At 36.8% G+C, this 24,083-nt stretch overlaps 1 protein-coding gene across 1 annotated transcript; it reads right to left on the bottom strand.

Moving 5' to 3' along the window:
• Positions 1-2,185: 2,185 nt before the first annotated feature.
• LOC139120751 (glutaredoxin-3-like) lies at positions 2,186-22,845 on the bottom strand. The gene is made up of 9 exons (XM_070685304.1): positions 22,520-22,845; positions 18,869-18,977; positions 17,609-17,683; positions 14,292-14,408; positions 8,518-8,692; positions 7,984-8,128; positions 5,660-5,770; positions 4,562-4,694; positions 2,186-2,925 (listed from the first exon to the last, which is right to left on the bottom strand). The coding sequence occupies exons 1-9, from the start codon at positions 22,588-22,590 to the stop codon at positions 2,878-2,880; spliced, it is 984 nt and encodes a 327-aa protein (XP_070541405.1). The 5' UTR covers positions 22,591-22,845; the 3' UTR covers positions 2,186-2,877.
• Between the last annotated feature and the right edge of the window lie 1,238 nt (positions 22,846-24,083).

A 24,083-nucleotide genomic window follows, 5' to 3' on the forward strand; every position in this document is an offset into this window, starting at 1 on the left:
AGAGTACCGACACTGCAAACGAAACGTTAGTCACTGAATGTCAACAAATGCTGTCATTATGGATTCTGCTTTTAATGAAACGTCCTTTCAAGAAAATTTTCTCGCTTGCATAGATTCCTTGCAGTCTAAGAAAATCTTTCAAACCAACTACATGCAAATGGCGAAGTTTTCTTTTTGTGTAGAACAACAAGTTTATATCAGCATATCAAAACGTAATCCTCAACGAGATTTGACAGCGTTTTTCATTACATAAATTTGTCCATTTTCGTCTGATCTCAACATAATCAGAGGAAAATGAAGTCTGGTTCCTCTTTTTTCTTTAAATGTTATCATCAGGTGTATCTTTGCCATCTGTGACCTAGCAGTGACACCCATGTCATCTCTACCCCAGCGGTGACGTCCTTGCAATTTGTGAACCTGCAGTGACATCCTCGCCATGTGGACCAGTAGTGACACCCTTGTAATATCTGAACTACCGGTAGCTGAAACACCCATGCCATCTCTGAATATCATCATCCAGTCCTCACAGCTTGGTTAGGTTAGAGTAGTTCAGTCTCCCTAAACCCACAAGGGCGGTCCCTGTCTGAATAAACTCTTTTGGCTAGTGAAACTGAGCCTACAGTGAAAGACTTGCCATCTCTGAGCCAGCAGTGCCACCAATGGTATTTCTAAACCAGCAGTGCCACCAATGGTATTTCTAAACCAGCAGTGACACCAATGGTATTTCTAAACCAGCAGTGACACCAATGGTATTTCTAAACCAGCAGTGACACCAATGGTATTTCAAAACCAGCAGTGACACCAATGGTATTTCAAAACCAGCAGTGACACCAATGGTATTTCAAAACCAGCAGTGACACCAATGGTATTTCAAAACCAGCAGTGACACCAATGGTATTTCTAAACCAGCAGTGACACCAATGGTATTTCAAAACCAGCAGTGACACCAATGGTATTTCAAAACCAGCAGTGACACCAATGGTATTTCTAAACCAGCAGTGACACAATTGTCAGGTCTGAATGAGCAGTGACAGTTGTAAGTTTTTCCATTTTGAAGATTTTTTCATGCCTTTAATGCTTACCATTAATGCAACCATGTGATCACAGAATATGTTTTCTAGTGTCTTTGGTTGGCTACATACTAGTGTAGTTAGACCGACTCTGAAATGGCAAGACTTGACACTAAAAAGGATCAATTTGGAAATGACAGGAAAAGTGAGATTGAATCCTGTATGCATCTGAAACAATGAGTAATGCTAAATTAATAAAATTACTTCTGTTTGGGTTAAATGTACTTCTGTATGGGTTACTTTAGCTAGGCAAGAATGCCTTTGAAATGTTTAGACTACGTCTGTAATGGCTAGACCTTAATGTCCGGACAAACTTTCTTGAATGTTAAACGACAACCATTTTTCAAGTAATAGAGCGCGAAGTCACTGCAGTGCTGCAATAAAACTGCTCACACTAATTAGTTTCAGCTGTAGCCAGCTGGCAAAGTCGACAACATTGTATGTCCCATGCAGACAGTTTGTCTGGGGAAGTTGAAAAAAAAAGATGTGTACATGGACCAATGCATGGTAATGTTACATTGTATCTTAATCTTGAACACAGGGTGCCAATCGTAAACTCTCATTTACAACTCGAGCCTCAGACAGAGCTAGTTTTGCCTTTGTACAAGCAGACTTTTTGGTCTTTATCAAGTAGCCTTGTTCAACACCAAGTGGCCACGGCTACAGCTGAAACTAATTAGTGTAAGCAGTTTATTGCAGTTCACTGCAGTGACTTCGCGCTCTATTACTGAAAATGGTTGTAACTCTGATTGTTAGTCTATCTCTTCAACAGACAGGCTTTCTTGAACCTTCGGACTAACTCTGCAATGACAGATTTTGTCAAACGTTTAGTCTTACTCTGCGATGGTCAGAATTTCTTGAATCGCATGACTAACTCGCAAATGGCATGTCAAACAAGGTGAGAATAGAATGGAATGAAATGTCAGACTTTGTAATGAATAGTGTTTCATAAGATTGAATACATGTATAACAAACAGACGTGTGTCTATATATCATGCATGTACATACACACACAACAAACCTACACAAAGTGACACACACATAATGTCACACATTAATAGCCAGGTACGTTAAATAATATGAACACTCAAACAGACAGAAAGACAAGAAAATCCTACTTTGTTAATGTCATTTATCATGTCTTGATAAACAAAACTTTACAGAGCACAGAAAGTCAATATTTCCCTGTTTATGTTCCTTTCAAGCATTTACCTGCTACAAAGGTGTAGATATGATCAATTTCCAACAAATGAACATTTGTCAATGTCAATACTGATTTTAACGATGATATACATGCATGTCACGCGAGATGAGTAATTTTACAACCCATCCTTTTTGATCACCAACGACGAATGAGGAATGTTGTCATATCAGACAAATGGACATTTTTGAAAAAATGAACAAGTATGCATCCCCCAGGCTGACAGCTTGATTTCTTTAAAACTGACAAATTAATGAGTAGCATGGGAGGTTAACAAAATAATCATAAAGATAATATTTTACAGAAAGCACATCCTGCAAGTGTATTTGACTAAGTTTTCATCTTTCCTAGACTAATGCATTGTAGAATAAAAACACAAGAGGAACTCTTGACTGTGTGTTGGTGTACGTGTCAGAACCTTTGATTTAATAGGCCAATTATTCATTCCAATGCTTGTTGACATGGCAACTTTAACTCGGGAAAAAACACATGATGTTTGCAACACTTTGTCAAGTGACCTTTGACACAGCTCAGTAAAACGTCCGCTAAATTGTATCAAAGTGCAGTTCTGTTATTTTTTTCACTGCTACGCATCACTGGTCACTTCTACGAGCCTTGGAGAACATGCTGCAATTCATCAGATTCTTTCAGTTCCTGTAAATAAACACATGTGCTAGAGGAGTTAGCAAATTATTCTTCATTGAGTGGCGCTGTCAAACTCATTTAGAAGCAGAAGTCAGATTCTCCACTGATTAGAATCTTTTGCTTGTCATGGAGCAAATGTGGCACCATTTGTTACTAATCGCAGTGGGGAATGCACTTTGGCTTGGCATTTGACCCACTCATGGTGATACCTTTGACAAGCACTGACATGGAAGTACCAGTAGAATAAGTAACAAACACTAGCAGCAACTGAAACTACTGATTTGAAAACACAAAGGACAATATTTTGATTCCAAATTGTGTACATAATGTTGAATACATTTAGCGCCCCCCCCCCCCCCCCCCCCCCCCGGTGCTGAAAGTAAAACAATGTCTATATTGAGTGCACTTGGACTACTTATTGATGGTCTTAGTCTTTTTCTTTGAGCGCCAGTCTATTTTTGTCCCCTTTATAAAACAAACTCGAGGCAATTATTCCCAGATTTTTGCCAAAATTTTGAGAAAAAACTGTAGCCAATAAAATGCGATGTCGATTTGGTCCAAAATCGTAACAAAATTACAGAAAAATTCATAAAAGTTGGTAAAATGTTGCACTAAAAGTTTGGTGGGAAAAAATTACAGCTCTAAACTCTAAAAAAGTTAACGGCAATGGCAAACATTCTGGCATGTCTCTATTCAAATACGATGTATATAGTGTGCATAGAGACAGACATTTAGACTTTGAATGGTAGATTCAGTTGTCAAAATGAATGAAATACTGATGTATAGATCAATCTGAAACTGCAACTTTGTTTAACGACTGACTGGAAATCAATTGATGTTCTGAACAAACAATATCCCTGATGACACAATGGCTGGAATTACCAATAAAATTGCAGTCTAGTACTTAGAAAGGGCAAAACAAAGAGCTTTTGTCAAACGTTTCACAGTGTGTTGTCTGAGCATAGATAGATTTACTGTTCTCACCATATGAGGGCAGTATTGCAGTTTGCGAATGAAAGAAGCCAGAATTGATGGACGAATAGAGTAAAAACATCGATGAGTTTATTCTAAGTAAAGAAAGAATTTTCTTTTTAAAGAAGACCTGTGTAAGACCTATCTGTATTATTTAAGCATCTCCGCATGGAAAAATGATATTTAAGTAAACGTTAAAAAAGTTAAAAAAATATAGATTTCTGTACCAATAGTTACATGTAACTCATCTCAAGAAGACAGACAAACTATGGAATCAGTAGCTAGAAATTTTACATTGATCTTGCATTATGGGCACCCATTGATATGCTTATTTGGTGTTCCAAATTGTCAAAACGGGCGTATTTTCAGTCCTTACACAAAAATACACAAAAACTCTAGTTTTGACTGAACAGTACTTTCTTTCCTCTCGCATTGAGCCATTGATATGTTACTATACCATAGAATTGTATATGTATTGAAATCCAGCCCTGGCAAAAATGAATATGAGAGTACATGTATCATCAAACAGTATTAATGATTTGTCACAGAAGAGATGTTAGGTAGTAGGTCAGTAGATACTTCTCAGTTTTACTGTGGACATATTGGATCCACTTCAATACAGACCTACTGACCATTGACGAAACAAATTCAACATTACATAGTTAACTCTCACCTTGACAATGTCAAGACCTCCAATCAGTTCTCCACTGACATACAGCTGTGGATATGTTGGCCAATCCGAAAATTTTTTCAGCCCCTGACGAACTTCATCATCTTGTAGGATGTCAAATGTATCATATTTGATCCTTAAAGCCCAAAAGAAAACAAGTGCATAAGGACAGTCAATTTAACAATCTTGAACTATGTATTCAACTTTTGGCGTATTTTATCTATTGACAACCAGTAAGTTGAAATTGTAACTTTTCTGTCTATGATGAAAACAGCACTGACTAGAATGGCACTGGAGAAGATATTAATGCCCTGATCATGATGTTGGCATGTCGTTCAACGTGATCATGAAATCTTCTTCTAAACCTACTACTTAGGAGTCAGTACACCCCCAACCTATGAAGCCAAGTAAAATCCTCAAATAATGTGAGCATCCGTATTGCTAGTACAGGTCTTTGTAAATCATGCCAGTGAACTGTGACGTACGGTCCAAAAGCAAAGCTATGTATTTCAGTGAAGTCTGAAAAAATGAAATATTAAACAAATGAATTTCAAACATTCCCACCACCAATGCGTTTGTATGTGTTTGTGGTCAAAGTTCTGACTAACAGTATATCTCATTTGAATTTTCAGAATGGTTTATTGAGACTTTGCAATCATGGAAAGCACTGCATGTGAACTTTCAGGAAATTAATGTGACTTATTGTATTCCTGAAATATCAGCAGAGCATCACTATCAATCACCTAGACATTTACAACTCAGACTGCAGGCTTAAATCACATCAAACAAAGTTTTCAGTGCCAGTGGGATGGCTTCATGCACGGTCAACTCCACATGGAGTGTCGGTGCTTCATGTTGGTACTTAGGAAACCAATGCCACGTTTTGAATGAGTCAAGCTTGCCTGAAGTTTGTTACAATTACATCTATTTTTCTTTCATACAAGTCACTTACTGTCATAGTGTCACTTCTACCATTGATATTTTATATTTCCAAAATGGATGACACGTAATCTACACTGTTACGTAGAGTGGAGGACTTTACTCACTCATAAAGGATAAAATGAAAAACAACCTTGAAATTTCAACAAGAAGGTAACTTACCCTGTATCATTAAGAATTCCAATCATGGTTTTACTAAACCCACATTTTGGAATCTCTGGGTCTCCTTTCATAAACAGCATGACTTGTGACCTCTTGATCAAACTTTTCAACCTTAAAATCAATACAAACATTGAAACATTTAGATAGAACACAACGATTATTTGAATAAGTGTGGTTTTGATCATGAGTATGCAATGTCGATCATTACAGGATAACCTACTAAAAGCTAGCCATCCTTAAATTAAGCATGTTTAGTAACTGGAAGATTGTAGCTTCAGTTGCAGTATTTTTGTATTTAACCTCTGCACAACTTTCATTTTCCTTTCATGATCAGTGCACTTCTGGTTAGCCAAGTCAAGATTACTGCTTCTGTTGTTACATTGATAGTAAATTAAACAAGTTGGGACTTGTGACGTGTTCAAACATCAAATAAAAATCTTCCAGAGGCAAAAGTGAAGTGAAAATATAATCTGTGAACTGGACATTTCTCATCACGTAACATGACTTGACTAAATTATTACTTAACATGTCTATGTCTATGTAGTAAAATATACAGAACGGCTTTGAAACTAACTACACCCTAGTATATACATACTATGTCTAATTTTCACAGATCATATCTAATTATATGGACTTTCTTATTAGCGCCAGGCACGGTCCCTCCACAAAACGGTCAAGAAACGCCACCAGTTTCTTTTGTTATAGTCCGGGTTTCGATTGGGCTTTCTGTTGATTTTACTGATGGGGATAATCCTGGATTATCAGCGCGCGGCGGGAAGTGTTAACAGTTACGTGCATAAAATTGTCGTAAGCAGAAACTTAATTCTCCCAGAATGCATTCTGATTATTGTCTGTGCATGCGTTTAAAGGCCAAAGTTTGTTTACATCTGCCTGCCGTGGAGTCACGCAGCATGAACTATGTACAAGTTCGGAGACGATTTCGTCGATTTGACGACTCCCATGACGAAACCCATACACGACATGATTTGTATCTCACTTGATCCCAATCAGGAAAATCCATGGCAGAGAGTTTGGCACCCAGGCTTGGGGAGGTCATGTCACCAAAATGTCGCGACACTTGTAGGGTTTCTAGATTCTCTAAATTTGGTGGTCTGAGAATTCGAAAGGTCGATAAAATCAAAACATTGGGATCGGCAGTAACTTGTGTCTTTAAGAAAGAACAGATTCCGTCATGAACCTGATTGCCTACTTTTGAGAAGACTGAACGATCGGTAGGGACGCACTTGACACCTCTGAACGATCGATAAAGGAGAAAAAAAGGGGGAAAAACGTTGCACTATTACCATAACGCCAACTCTCAATGGGTCGACGCACGGTCGACGGGAGCACCTTGCAAAAACAAGGTCATCGTAAGAGTTCCTTGATTTCGTGCATTGAATTTTGTTGAAAACGATTAAAAATTTCAAATCGAACTCTCAAAGTTTGGAACTGAGGAATTATCATGTTAAATCGATATCAAAAGGGAGTTAAGGAAGACATTTTAGGATTTTCCCATGTAATGCAGATACGACTCGTCGATCCCAAGCGACGCCATTTTGTTTTCAGTTGAAAATATAAGCACGGCAAAAAAGACTAGTTTTCTTGTCGAATTAGGCAACACAACACGATTCCCTATTTTTTTCGAAGTCTTTGCCTTGTTAGGAGGTGCATGACTTACTTTTTTGATGAAGGTGAAAAAACAAACGGGGGAGTAAAATTCACAGTGTTTCCGAAATGCATGGCGTCGGTCAAGATCACCTCATGGCTGAACTCAGCCATAAAATATCATCCAAGATTTCTCGATAGTGACCTAGATCTTTAAGAAACTGTTTTACTCATCTTCTCACCAGTCTTCAAATACATGCGAAACAGTGCAGAATGATGAAAATAAAGTAGCTTGATTGACTGAAAATCGTAGGATACCGGAGGGCGGGACCGTGTCACAAGACGCCACTGAAACAAGACGCTAACTTGCCTATGACGTCATTCGCTTCCTGCGTCCACCGCAACGCGGACTGTTGCAACTGTGTAGGTGATTAGCACCTTTGAACAAAAGCGTTTCTTGACCGTTTGTGGAGGGACCGTGCGCCAGGATATGTAAACAGATATGTATGAACAATTTTTCTTTCACATGTAGCATTCAAAAGTCTTATCCACAATGGTGTGTCAAGGAGTGAATAAAGCTATACATATTTGTCAAAATCTTTACACCAATATTAAAATACTGAGTATTCTGTTTGTTAACCTGTACAACCTTTAAGCAATAAAGATATCTTTTGCTGACTACAGCCACATCAGGCATCAATATGTTCTTTAAGTCTTACCTGTCTTCCAAGCTGACAGCTTTGGGTAACATGGATTCAAGATCTCCACTTTCTTTCATTTCTTTGACAATGTCTAAACCTCCTATCAGTTCACCATCGATGTACAGCTGTGGATACGTTGGCCAATCAGAATACTTTTTGAGTCCTGTTAAAGAAATTTCAAACATTACACCAACCCATGTAATTCATGTTCTTTTCACAAATGAGTTGAAATACATGTCATATGGTTGTGAGTTATGAATTTATGTTTGTAAAAGTTTTGCATTCTACAGGGTAGAACCTAGACCAAAACATTAAATTTCTTGTGCCTTTTGTAGTCTAATACTTGTTGTGGCAAAACATATCACATAAATAAATTTGAATTCAGTTGCAGAATATATCAAGACTGAAATCAATTTCTACAGAAGCAATCATCCTTTTGTTGTTTAAATGTATACTGTATTCTGTTGGTAATCCTTTGAATTCTATAATTCAATCATCTTGAAGTCTTGTTGCATAATATGTTTCTGAGGAAAGACAAGACTGAAAACTCACCCTGTCTAACTTCTTCATCAGTTAATATATTAAAAGAACTAAATTCAGCGTGATTTTCTTTGAGAATAGCAATCATCTGTTTGCTGAAACCACATCTTGGCTCTTCTGGAGTTCCTTTCATAAATAGCATACACTTGGCATGGTTGATTAATTTCTTTATACGTTCATTCACATCCTGGAAAAAAGTAATAACAATATTCATTTAAAATATTAACTCTACCAACTGATGAAAGGTGTTCTAAGTTGAGAGTAATGCTTTCCCATTGTAATTTAACATGTATTAGCTCTCTCGGGTCTAAACCTCCAAATATAGGGCAATTTATGTACATTGCTGAAAGCCAGGCCTGAAAATGTTGATGATTACAACAGATCTTTATGGCCTGAAAGTATTAATGATTAAAACAGATTCTTAATTCTCTGCAAATGAAAAGAGATATTTGATTGCGATAAAGAAATCACCTAATTAGCCTAATTAAATATACAAAACTCTTTGACAATTTTCTGTATTCTTGATGTACATGTCTGTATATCTTCCACAGCTTTTAAGAATAGCAGTAATCTGTATGTAGAATTAGCTTGGGTTGGCAAGTGGTTCTCAGTGATGCAATCATTGGTTAAATGTTGACTTACACCTTTAAACTGATGTAATATTAGACTGTGAGGGTACTCACTAATACAAGAACCAAGGATTAAATCCTGTCTTTAATGTGGTTACGTACATCTCATACATCTCAAATCATTATAACTACAGAACAGTACTGCAGTGGGAATAAAGCTTCCTGGGATACGTGAACTTTTTGCACAGAATTTGATGTGGATGAATCTTACTATATTTTTACACAGGAATGCTGTAAATCAAAGAAAAAACATTGCTGCCAATGGTGTTTTCTACATACGAATAGAGTACATGTACATGTGATTTCTTCTAATTATGAAGGGACATGTGAAAACAATCTCACAGAAGCTTGAGATGAGTTAGACTGAAAGATCCGTTGCCTGAGGGCGCTCTCTTTTTCCTCCCCCCTCTTATGAGAGGAGTGTAGACAGCTCCCTCGAGCAATGGATCCTTCAGTCTAGAGATGAGTGTGTTGACAGAAATTCCCAAAGTCATGTTCTACATACCATCTCAGACCATTTGGTGGTGAATTCTATTATGCATGTTACCCTATTTTACGATAAGATCACATTCCTTGTCATAAAGTACTTGTAGCTAATCCTACTTTTCTGTAGCTCTTAGTGACCAGGATTACAGTTAACTAAACGCCCAATATCCCAACATGCATCGTAATCTGTCCACACTGATGTCCTTTAGTGGTCAAATGAGGGCGCACCCCCAAAAAATATGAAAGTCCCAGAATGTGATTTTTACACCCACTAAATAAAAGGATATCTTTACAACCAGAATCAAATGTAGGCTTTAATAAATACCATTCTTTTAGAATTTAAGGGTTTTCAAATTATTTTTTCTTTTCCAAAACCATTTAAGTATAAAATGAATGCGAATCTTTTGCACAAATCACCAGATTTTAGAAGTTTTCCAAACCTACATGTACTTCACCATACTTTACCAATAATCTGCCATTGCTGACCCATCTTCATACTATCTACGGTGGATCTAACTCTGATTCTGCCTCTCATATTACGTCTTTCTATTCCTTTCTTTTTGGTCTGTTTTCCCCTTAGAGAAGTCAGAGTCAGGATAGGCCCTGCTCATCAACAAGTTGAAGTGTATAGCTAGGTCAGATAAGAGTGTTTTCATACTCAATGTAAAGGAGATTGTTTTATATTATCAAATACTGTATTTATAATTTTAGTTAAAGTTGCAGTCTGCTATTAGTATGGTCATGTTAATCATTTCCTGTTTTACTTTGTTTTTGTTTTTGTTTTAAACATTTTTCATATTTTCTGTGAACGTCACACAAAATGATACTGAGTCAACAAGAGTTGGTAGTCATGATCAGGCAAAGTTTCAGGCAAAAACTTCCCAAGCTGTGAAATAATTATATATCACATGAGTCAGTATACAGTCAGCAAGTGTTACGTGTGGTACTTCAATAGTGATGAGTTTCAACTATCTGCTTGACTGCTCTTCATTCAATATAGCACACAGTTGATTAAAATGATTGATATCAGCATCATATTTATTGTGAAATGCATGCAGTGCTTGTTCATCAAAGTTGGTTATACTCATAACACTATTGAGAATTTGGTAGTCTCTGATGAAGAAGATCTGATTGTAGTATGCTCAGAATTTGTTAACACTAACTCACAGCCAGAAAGAATGTTCTCAGCTAAGTCATCCTAACTGAACACATGCAATTTGTATGCATTTATTAGAGTCACTAAAAATTATTCTAGATGGCATCAGAAGTACAAAACCTCTGCAAAGGTGTTTATATAGCACATAATTCATTTGGGGAAGACTGCATTAACTTGCATGGTACCTGAAACCCGAGTCCTTGCCTGACCAACTCGGGTGACAAACATAAGACTTTTAATCCCCCAAGGTGTGAATGTTCCATTGTTATGTTTATCTAATCCAGCTGGTGCCATTGTAGTGCCATTGTAGGAAAGGCAGGTCTGTGAAATTGATCCTCTAGGGAAGTAGGGTATTCCTAAGTTAATGGAGCTTTCCCGTGATGTTAATTTGCTGTTGTCACCGATGCCTTCATCAGCTTTGAATTTTCTGACAAATTGTCAAGACTACGCAAAGACTTGAACAGACACAGCTGATCATGATCACAACTAAAATGATTATATTTCATCATGTCAAACAACAAGACACCAATACTGGTAATTGTGTAAAAATGAGAAAAATAAATGTATGGTAAGAACAATCAGTATTGACTTTTTCATATTTATCAACCTGACTATCAGTAGAGTTAAATAACGACAAAGCCCAGATATTCAAAGTGAAATCTAATTGGAAAGATTAAGGAGAGAAAGAGCTAGAGGTCTTGAGACACAGTTGTCACAGACGAGGAGTTTGAGTCAGTCAAGGCTATTGTTGGCAAACGCAATGAGCAAAACTTACTGCTATGCTCTGATGCTGTCTTTTTGCTAATTAATTTTGTCATGGTTTTCGATTTTAACACATACTGAAGCCACAGAAAGGTGAGTTGTTGGACGTTCTGTACGTTTGATAGGGTAACATGCACTTGACTTGATCACATGGGTCATGTAAGGTGTACCACGTGCACTGAAACTGGAAAGCATCACTATACACAGAAATGAGAAAGTTTAATGAAATTTTTTGTACAATTAACTCTACCGGTCTGTGCAAAATTTCTAATATCACACTCTGTACTGTCAACAAGCCACATTGTATTCATATGTGAGTGACCAAAATTATAGTGAACATTTAAACGGCCATATAACTTTATGATTTATTGACCGGAATGAATTTAAAGTTCAACACGCCATGTATTCAGCACTAGGTGACCAGAATTATGGTGTACATGTCAACAAGCCATATATCAGTGACAGAATTACAGTGTACATGTACATGTCAAGAAGCCATATATTAGTGACAGAATTACAGTGTACATGTCAACAAGCCATATATTAGTGACCAGAATTACAGTGTACATGTACATGTCAACAAGCCATATATTAGTTGTGAAAAATAGTCGACAAGACCCATCTGCTACAATACAATAGATGTTTATTCTTCCTAGCATTTCGAACGTACATGGACGGTCTTCATCAGAGGCTGTACAGACATAATGGAAAAAAGGGAACTAAAATTACATTTTGTTCTACTCGGTCAATGAATACGATAACAAATACGCAGATATTTAGCGTATATTAGGCACTGTAGAAGTGTTTTGGTAGCATGTAAAGTCTATGGTAGAAATGTGACTACCGTAATGAAGGAACAAACAAAAATGAAATAGCTGAAAATGGCAATGAAGTTCATTTGAAGTCACATTTCTACCATAGACTTTACACGCTACCAAAATATTTCTACAGTGCCTAATATACGCTAAATATCTGCGTATTTGTTATTGTATTCATTGACCGAGTAGAACAAAATGTAATTTTCGTTCCCTTTTTTCCACTGTGTCTGTACAGCCTCTTGATGAAGGTCGTCCGTGTACGTCCGAAACGTCAGGAAGAATAAACATCTATTGTATAGTAGCAGATGGATCTTGTCAAGTATTTTACACACCTCATGTATCAATTATCCACAAGTACCTGCTGCAAATTTCACATATGGACTGTGGTTGGATGCCCCACTTGATATTCACCACAATATATATTAGTGACAGAATTACAGTGTATATGTACATGTCAACAACTCATATATCAGTGACAGAATTACAGTGTACATGTACATTTCAACAAGCCATATCTATGACTTAACAAGCATCGTTGATGACACAGTCCCCACTTGTTAATAGGTACTTTGATTACAGGCCCTCAGAGAGGATAGAGTCCTCTTCATTAGGTCTGTGATAAAAATACTTTTGAATAAATTCGCTTGATACATGTCTGAGTTGCAGTTCAGGACATGAAAAAATGGTAATAAAACGGCCACATGGTGGCCATATTGGATCGTATCACAAAACAAATCAATGTGCATATGTATGACTTAGGTCAATGTCCTTGTACCAACTTTGATTAAAATCGGTTGAGATATGCCTGAGTTATGGCTTTGTACATGAAAAATCATAACAAAATGGCCGCACAGCAGCCATATTGAATCGTATCACAAAACAAATTAATGTGCATATGTATGACATTGGTCAATCTCCTTTTACCAACTTTGAATAAAATCGCTTGTTACATGTCTGAGTTATGGTTCTGGACATGAAAAAACGTAATAAAATGGCCACACGGCGGCCATATTGGATCGTATTACAAAACAAATCAATGTGCATGTGTATGACATAGGTCAATGTCCTTGTACCAACTTTGAATAAAATCGGTTGAGATATGCCTGAGTTATGGCTCTGTATATTAAAAAATCGTAACAAAATGGCCGCACAGCGGCCATATTGGATCGTATCACAAAACAAATTGATGTGCATATCTATGACATTGGTCAATGTCCTTGTACCAACTTTGAATAAAATCGGTTGAGATATGCCTGAGTTATGCCTCTGTATATGAAAAAATCGTAATAAATGGCCGCCTGGCGGCCATATTGGATCGTATCACAAACAAATTGACGTGCATATCTATGACATTGGTCAATGTCCTTGTACCAACTTTAAATAAAATTGGTTGAAACATGTCTGAGGTTATGGCTCTGTACATGAAAAAATCGTAATAAAATGGCCGCCTGGCGGCCATATTGGATCGTATCACAAAACAAATTGACGTACATATCTATGACATTGGTCAATGTCCTTGTACCAACTTTGAATAAAATTGGTTGAAACATGTCTGAGTTATGGCTCTGTACATGAAAAAATCGTAATAAAATGGCCGCCTGGCGGCCATATTGGATCGTATCCCAAAACAAATCGACGTGCATCTGTATGACATATGAAGTAATCCTTGTACCAAGTTTGAATGAAATCGCTTCTTGCATCTCTGAGATATCTGTGTGAACGGACGGACGGACGCACACATGCACGCACGCACGCACGGACATGACCAAACCTATAAGTCCCCCCGGACGGTGTCCGTGGGGACTAATGACCAGAATTACAGTACAAGGAATGTAAATGACATAAATGCAACATCCATATCAGAGGAATTCAGTCTTGCTTATCTCATGTACATTTCAAAAGTCTTTATCAAAAACAAGTAATCTTAGTAGTTACCTCTTTTTGTGGTGTTGCTGGTACTGGTAGACTGGCCAAGCTATTAGCATGGTGTTGAACTTTCTTATTGAGCTCTGGGGCATTGGCACCATCGAGTCTGTCTATTTGCTGAGAGTTCTGTAAAAAACGTCAATATATTTGGTGTTAAGAAGACAGTATACACATCAAAATATGGCTACTCTTAATGGCTATATATTGTACTATTGAGAATCTATCACACCAATGATTTATGTTTGTATTTAACACAGGTACATCAATCTGAAGCACAAAGTACTACAAATTACCCACAATTCTCCTTGATTTGTACCCTTGAAGGTTGCCAATCTCATAACTCTTTCTGTTCTACATGTAATCAATGATATGAAGCATCCCAATAAAAATACATATCGCAGCAAAAGTTCCAAAATTACTGTCGAATAACCACACAAGTCTTGGTCTGCAGGTACTGCTAGTACTTACAAATGTTAAGTTTTTTGGAAGCAGATTATGACAAACTGAAGTGGTCATTCTCTAAGAAGAGCTAAAATGTAAACTACTTTTGTCATATCCATTTGAAATAGTGTATCTCTTTGTTTGACAAAACAGGAGCAACTAGAAAGTCCCCTACTTTATCGTAGACTATTCTGTACGGTGGGGGATGCAGTGGATGAAAAATTTCCCCAAATCCTATTCAGTGTTGCAGCCAGAACGCGCCCTTGTGACAATGTCCCACAAATAGAACCAATTGTCCCACATTTTCGCATACTGGTGGTCACCAGTATACTGGTGGTGTAGTCTGCAAGTAATACCCAATACTGTTGATGACCTATGTTTTGGATGATTATTTTGAGTATATTTTCATACTATTGGTGCTGTATTACATCATGTAATTAAACACTGCACTTGATATTACAACTTGCTTGTAGTTCAAGTGAGCTCTCTGATTGGTTGCAGATATGGCAGGGCTCCCGCTACCTATTCGCCAATTCGCCAAATGCGAAAGAAAGTTAAAATGGCTACAAAAATTCCTGTTTGGCGAATGTAGTGGCTATTGAATTCTTAGACCTCCTCAACAGAAAACTACACCTAACAATAAAATGTTGTAAGATGTTGAAACAGTTTACCCTCCTTCCTACAAAGTTGCAATGTATTGAAACAGTTTAATCTCCTTTCTACAAAGTTACAAATTCCCTGGTACGTAAAACAAACACTGTTGCTGTTCGATACTACAATACATCACGAATGTAACGTCCATGAATACACTGAGGCCTGCTTTGCTTCTGTGAGTCCTGGGTCGTCCTTGAGTCTATCAAAAGTTTTACCTTCTTTGCTGTATCAAAATTTGGCCTGCAACTACTCAGTTTGATAGTAAAAATCATAATTTCAAAGTAAACTTTCACAAACGGAGCCATAATACAAAGGACAAGGAGAAAATCTGAGGTTTTCTGAAAGGTCAAGTCTAGGTCATCTCATCATGTGATGTCATGCATGAAGACCCCCTAATTACACAATTATGGTTCCCAAGAAACCACCTAGGGTGGTCCAATAGGTGAAAGGTAATTTTGCTGCTTTCTAATGTAAATGGCATTCAGCTTGACTGACTCCCATTCGGCCTACTTTCAAACTGCTATAACTTATACAAGAAATTATGTGATTCTGAATGATTTTAATATTTTTGTAGATTCCACCAGTTTAATGATCTAGAAGTGAACATCACCAGACATTTCTTGATGATATCAAAATACCAAATGGAAATATATCTGGGCTAAAATGTTATCATAATCATTAAAACAATGAATGCCCTCAAACAGTGAGTAATTTAAATGAACATATATCGTTGTGTCTTGTTTTACAAGAGTTTTGTTTGGCCCAGCCCTTTTTGTCTCAAGAAAGTACTTATACTCAAGATGCTATTTCAGCCTGCTTGATCACAACTATGACATACAAGTAAAACCGGGCCTTAAATACCACAATAATCGTATCTACACTGCCATTGTGCTATACCATAAATGCTGTCTTCTGCACGGAAAATTGTTTTACTTGTGTGGCTCAAACATTTAGGTTATGGAAGACTGCATAATTTGCCACAAGAGAAGCCTGTAACTTATTACAAGCTATCATACTGTGAATACTAACTGAATGTGGCAGAAATATTCAATCTGTACCTCTTGTAATATACACTTAACATTGCTACCAGATTTTTAGAATTCAATTGCTACCTAATTTTATTTCTGGTGTTTAAAGTTTACCACCAAAAAGGATTTCTATCCCTGAAAAGTCATAAAAACACAGATTATAAATGCAAAAACTAAACACATATTTCTTTAATGTAAAAACCATCATGAACATCATACAAAACATCTTGATTTGTAAAATTAGGGATCCTGAATGACGAGAAAGCTGTTGCCACACTTGAGATCATAAACTGGCTAAAAGTTACTCAAAATGGCTAAAAGATTTTTGATTTGGCTAATGAGTTGGCTAATCATTTTGGTGACTTAGGGGGAGCCCTGTAATGGTGCACTAGCTGCTACATTTACTTGCCTGAAATTCATGGTCCCCGTCAGCTTGAAGTTTTGTGAAACTAATTTGTTAAAACAAAATACAGATTTGATTGACAACTGACACATGTTGTCCCCAAAATGTGCAAAATGTCCCCGAAAATAAACATAGGGGGAAAGAGTGTCCCCTGGTTTAAAATTCCTGGCTGCAACACTGCCTATTTCCTCTTTAAATCAAACACATTTTTTTTCAATCATTTAAAATGGAATGTGAGAAAAATGGTGTGCTTCAAAGCAAACTTTCATAATTTATAAAACTAGTCTATAAGTTGTCTACACTTGGGAGATATGCCAGACTTTACTAAGGAATCTCTGAGGGAACAAATCATAATCATTTGTGGCAAATTTCAAATACTGTGAAGCGTTATCCTCTTGACTGGGGATCAGTGGCCGGAATTGTTTTCCCTGCCCTAAATCAAATGCACATTGTCACTTACATAGCAAAATATTCTTTTTCTCTGTACATGACTATGAAATTATAACTGTTAACAAACTGTTGATCATAGGAAACTGCTCAGATTATGGGATAGCAACAAATAAACACAAATGACAGGAACTGTGGTACATATTTACAAAGATTTGCTTCACATCTCTCTCGCAAAAACATAAGAAATTGTCAACTCAAGCAAACAGTAATTATTGCAAGTGGTAAACTTATGACCATCTTTATGCATTATACAGAAAATAACAATATCTTTATTTTTAAACATCATCCACCTTAATGAATGTTAAATGAATTGTAAATGTATGTACAGTTTTCTTCAAATCACAACAGACCTTGATGAAGATGAATGTTGGAACAGCACTTATTTGATGACGTTCTGATATTTCGGGCACAGATTCAGCTTCAACCTGTGTAAAGATACAAAAAAAGTTGTGAAGTGTAACTTGTACTGTAAGTGATGTACAATATGCATTGCTTTCCTCAGCTGAAAAAAACAGAAGAGCAGTCAATTTATAACTTTTGTATATTATTTGTTGTTGTGAAAATAAATTCTTTTGTATGATTATTGACATTTGAATAATTTGCTAAAGAAACAGAGGGATGGGCAATCGCTCAAAATCTCCTTATGGAGAACTCTCAATACATTACTTACACACTGATGACTCAACTGAAATTTTGCCTTTCACAAGCTTTCCATGTTTGCCAAAATTGGTAAGTTGTGAATTTTATATGATGTAAATGCTGAGGGTGTTAAATGATTACCATATTGATTGATCATGATTTGTTTCTTTACATCCATCATGTCACATGGTCTGTTTATTTGATGAAATGCAGGTACACTGTATATGTACAAGTCTTGGCTGATTCCAACACAGAACTAAAAAGCATGAAACCTATAAAGTACTACATGGATTCATTCTAACAGAGACATGTTCTCAGCTGTCAATTCTACATCCATTTATCTGTTCTTGACCGTTGCATAACAGTCAGTGCATGTGACCATTGTATGTGGTGTACTTGTACAGAATTTGTAAAATTGATGATCATGAGTAGTTGTAGATGATAACATTTTGTACAGCAATTTATCCAGAATTACCGTATTTGGATTTTGTTAAAGAAGAGCATACCTGTATTACAACAGTGTGAGGGCTTTTTTGAACAGACTGACAGAGGGAAGCCATCTTGAAACTACACAAGATGTCATAATGATAAAGGGAAGTTGGGCTGAACAAGAAACTTAATTACTTTAATTACTTATAATTATACAGAATAGTCAGTTTGCATCAGTGATACAGTGTACATTGCACTTAGAGAGCAAAGAGTACAGACAGATACATTTTGGCAGTCACATTGCTAAAAGTGTAGTCTCTGTGTGGTGCACAGACTATGGAATGTACCACTGCATGGAAACTGTGATAATGACTAAAATAATGAACACACTGACTCACTATTTATTCAACGTTAATGTACCAGTATCCATGAAGACGACACCATGGAGATAATATCGTTTATGTTGCTTTTTAACAATGATACATACAGAATGGACAGTGGAAGTTACAGACATACAAACAGCTAACTGGTAATAAACTTACTTTGACAAACTTGACTTGAAGATACTCTTTTGCTAGTTCAGTCAACACTTCATTCATAACACCACACTGAGGGGCCCAGTTGGCCCAAAAATGTGCAACTACCAGAGAGCTGGAAAATCAATACAATAACAACACTACATGTAAGAATCTCTGGCTGCATGTACAGTATATTTGCTATTATAGCAGCAAACAAATAAAATGGTTCAAAATGAGTGCTGTCGGCAATAGAAAATATTACAATATCAAATTTTAAGATTGTGTATGTACATTTACTGTACCAGTAAAATGTACCAGCTTTGCTTGACAAATGCACTGCAGTTTTGGAATGCATGTTAAATGCTGGACAAAAAGCCTGGAGAACTCCTTTGAAATGATCCAACAATGATTAAATAGATGGTTATGACAAATAAATATGTCTGTGACGTGGCATTCTCAAATCTTAAAAAGATCATTATTTGAATTGTTATTTTTTAAAATCACAAATTACATAATTGGATATAACCCGGGATCACACTTGTGTTGAGAATTGAGAAGTCTCTGAGAACTCCCCCTAAAGAAAAATAAGGGTCGGTTCCTAAATATTTTTCTGAATCCAACTTTGTCCCAATCAAACATATACCGGTACATACTTGTATATTAGTGGTGCATTGAGGTCATTCTCAAGGGACTCGTTGACAAAGGGAAGACGCAATGCATTCCTATAACTTTGTTGGTTTCTTTTTATCAGCAACCTTAATCTTTTGTCCAGTAGAATATTTTACACCTCTTTTTGTTTGCAAGTATAATTTTAACATATGTGGGCAGTAAAAGCAGTTTGGAAAAAAGGTACATAGTGAAGTGGCACCATATGCTGGTACAGTGGTAGACAAATCCTGCGGGCAGGGCTTAGAGTAGGGGATATCCCGTTGTCGCCTTCAGAGGCAATGTGCACTGCATGGGTCCAAGGGATGCATACATCAGAAACAAACAGTGTCCCCCCCCCCCAAAGCTTGCATCTGACACATGAATATTGTTAGTGCCATCCCTGGGATAACAGGGCTCAAAATTAGCGGTAGTCCCGCTTCCACAGACTACCAACTTTTCCCTTGGGTTACCAAAATCCACAAAATGGTAGCCCACTTGGACTACTAAAGCCTAGGACATGAAATTCAGTCAGTACTTGGTGTGCAATGTCTGTCACTTTGCAGTGGGACGACTTGAATGCAGTTAAAACCCAGCTGGACACAAAAAGGCCAGACTATGACTTCGTTATTCAAATTACAAAGTCAACAGTGCTGTGGAACTTTGCAACAAAGTTTTCAATGTCTGAACTGATGTATTTGGATGACAGGCACAGGAAATGATGGCCTATGAAAATGCATTTTCACTACACTTTGATCATAATGTATCAATCACAGTTACACCGAAATTGTATCTCTGCCCCTGCACAGAAAGCCCATGCACTATTTTTAGCCCTGCTGTGCTACAGTATGTCTCACTGTTGAGAGAAAGTCATTGTCATGGCGACTATCAAATTTGCATATTACTCTCAATAGGTCTCTAAACTTTTGAGTGTCACTGTTGTCCATTATACCGTATTTAGTTACCGGATTGTGAAAGTCGTGGATGAAACATAAAAGAGGTACGGTACCAATGCAAAATAACACTAACACTACAGTGATGAGTGTACATGTACGTTTGCTTTTTAAGTCAATTCGATAATAGTTGTGAAAGTGAAACATCAGAATTCGCAACGGTCGGCAGTGTACAAGAAGCGGATCTGTTCCGAGAAGCGTGAATGTGACGGATGTCACCCTCTCTGTGCAATGTGTTTCAATACAGTACACGTAAACGGTTGAAATGTAAGAGGAAACCAAGGCCCCTTTGAAGGTTCGATGAGGAACACACCATTGCTGCAAACTTGTAGGTAACTTTAGCTTCTTGCTGCAAATGAATGAACGACTGAATCAAAACACGCATCGTCATTGTCAATGGCACGGAGCTCAGTGAGTACATTTCAACTTCCGGAATTTCATCAATCTGATGCAGGGCTCCCGCTACCTATTCGCCAATTCGCCAAATGCGAAAGAAAGTTAAAAATGGCTACAAAAATTCCTGTTTGGCTAATGTAGTGGCTATTGAATTCTTAGACCTCCTCAACAGAAAACTACACCTAACAATAAAATGTTGTAAGATGTTGAAACAGTTTACCCTCTTTCCTACAAAGTTGCAATGTATTGAAACAGTTTAATCTCCTTTCTACAAAGTTACAAATTCCCTGGTACGTAAAACAAACACTGTTGCTGTTCGATACTACAATACATCATGAACATAAGGTCCATGAATACACTGAGGCCTGCTTTGCCTCTGTGAGTCTTGGGTCGTCCTTGAGTCTAACAAAAGTTTTACCTACTTTGCTGTATCAAAATTTGGCCTGCAACTACTCAGTTTGATAGTAAAAACCATAATTTCAAAGGAAACTTTCACAAACGAAGCCATAATAAAAGAAAAGGAGAAAAACTGAGGTTTTCTGAAAGGTCAAGTCTGGGTCATCTCATCATGTGATGTCATGCATGAAGACCCCCTAATTACACAATTATGGTTCACAAGAAACCACCTAGGGTGGTCCAATAGGTGAAAGGTATTTTTGCTGCCTTTGGCATTCAGCTTGAATGACTCCCATTCGGCCTAATTCAAACTGCTATAACTTATACAAGAATTATGTGATTCTGAATGATTTTAATATTTTTGTAGATTCCACCAGTTTAATAATCTAGAAGTGAACATCACCAGACATTTCTTGATGATATCAAAATATCAAATGAAAATATATCTGGGCTAAAATGTTATCATAATCATTAAAACAATGAATGCCCTCAAACAGTGATATCGTTGTTTCTTGTTTTATAAGAGTTTTGTTTGGCCCAGCCCTTTTTGTCTCAAGAAAAGTACTTATACTCAAGATGCCATTTCAGCCTGCTTGATCACAACTATGATATACAAGTAAAACCGTGCCCTTAAATACCACAATAATCGTATCTACACTGCCATTGTGCTATACCATAAATGCTGTCTTCTGCATGGAAATTGTTTTACTTGTGTGGCTCAAACATTTAGGTTATGGAAGACTGCATAAATTTGCCACAAGAGAAGCCTGTAACTTATGACAAGCTATCATACTGTGAATACTAACTGAATGTGGCAGAAATATTCAATCTGCACCTCTTGTAATATACACTTAACATTGCTACCAGATTTTTAGAATTCAATTGCTACCTAATTTTATTTCTGGTGTTTAAAGTTTACCACCAAAAATGAGAAAGGATTTCTATCCCTGAAATGTCATAAAAACACAGATTATAAATGCAAAAACTAAACACATATTTCGTTAATGTAAAAACTATCATGAACATCATACAAAACATCTTGATTTGTAAATTAGGGACTCCTGAATGACGAGAAAGCTGTTGCCACACTTGAGATCATAAACTGGCTAAAAGTTACTCAAAATGGCTAAAAGATTTTTGATTTGGCTAATGAGTTGGCTAATCATTTTGGTGACTTAGCGGGGCCCTGTGATGGCGTCTGACACGAACATTTAAATCAGATCAAATACGACTACAAGAAAAAAGATGGCTTTTTACGACATTAAATTTCAATAAATATACAAACCTTCCAGCATCTTTCGTTATTTCATCGAATTGCGCCGGCGTTTTACCATCCACCAGATTTGCCGTCGCCATATTGTATGTTTGTTCGTCCTCAACTTATCTCTCTTCTCTTCTGTGTTCAGCTCGTACACGTGTATCATGTGTTTAGCGTTTACGTTTACTGTGATATGCATGCTGTCAGACATGCAAGATTGAGATACATCAACTTGCCGAATTCAAGAAATCATTTTTAAAGCTGTTCACTCTTACTTGTTACGCATAATAATACGAAAAGGCGCTGTGAACAACCATACCGGAAAAGCAGCATGTTGGCAATTTGGACGCCCTCTACCGCACAAATGACATTTTGAAATGCAACACGTCTCTGAGGTCAGTTTCCCTTATGGGAAAACCGTTTGATCAGGTGGGAAGGGAGGGGGTGAAGACTTTTGGAAAAAAAAAAATTGTTAGCAGTTGAGGGGAAAAAAAATATTTGATCTTGTAATTTCTTGTAAAGAAAGAAAGAAAAAAACTTGCTCAAACAGACTGAAGCATAAAACAAAATATTAAATTCAACAATGTGTTCAGTGAAATCAGCGAGCAGGGAAATCTGATTCTCCCACATTCTCTAGAGGTGAAGGCAGTGCTAATACTTTCAATAGTTTTGTCAGCAGCAAATCCTTTGTTTTTGCCAGCATTTATAATACAAAAGATTGATTGAAATTCATTGTAGAAAAGTTGTTGCAATGGCAAACCCTGAAAAACATTATTTCTGGGTTTATTTGCAATAAATATTCACATACTCAGTATTTAAATAAAGGAGCCCGATTGACTTGTTATGTAAGTGGTGAAAATTTCAAAACACATGACAGGATTCAATTAACTAGTTTCAAAAGCAATATATTTCTGTCTATTTTCTGAAAAACAAACAAACAAAAAATATACACATACAAGTTATTTTCTTTGACAGCAAAATGCAATTGCCTCTCTCTTCTGAGAACTCTTAGAAATGAGTTGACTATAGTGACTCAATTATAAGCCCCCATACAAGTACCTGAGCTTGGCAACTGTACAATCACTTCATTTCTAGACTACGGCACTGTCATTTAATTACTACCGGTATTAAACTACAATTACTGTCAATCTAATGAGTACTTTATGGCAGTAGTATTTGTACTAAATGCTGTAACATATCGGAATGGATCACACTACACATGATAGATATTTTCTTCCTGTTCTTTGTCTGTTATAGTAGCCATATAATGAAAGGAACTCAGAGGAATCAGGAGTATTGCACTAACCAGATCAGTCAACTTAGAATGGATTTTTCACAAGTTGTCTATTGTAAACAGTAATTTATTTTGCAGCAAGTGTATATTGTACACTGCTGTTTATTGCTACTTACAGAGAAAACTATATGTTATTTTATATGTGTAAAGATTTGAACCAGTGACATGTGGGTAGATTTATGAACCGCATATTTAAAAAAAATTGTCAGAGATGAACCATTTGATATCCGGGGGGGAGCCTGGAAGATATGGGGAAAGAGAATCTTGCCAGTTTCAGGAAAATCTCATTGTATTTTC

This window comes from Ptychodera flava, chromosome 20 (assembly GCF_041260155.1).
Source record: "Ptychodera flava strain L36383 chromosome 20, AS_Pfla_20210202, whole genome shotgun sequence".
Classification (NCBI taxonomy): domain Eukaryota; kingdom Metazoa; phylum Hemichordata; class Enteropneusta; family Ptychoderidae; genus Ptychodera; species Ptychodera flava.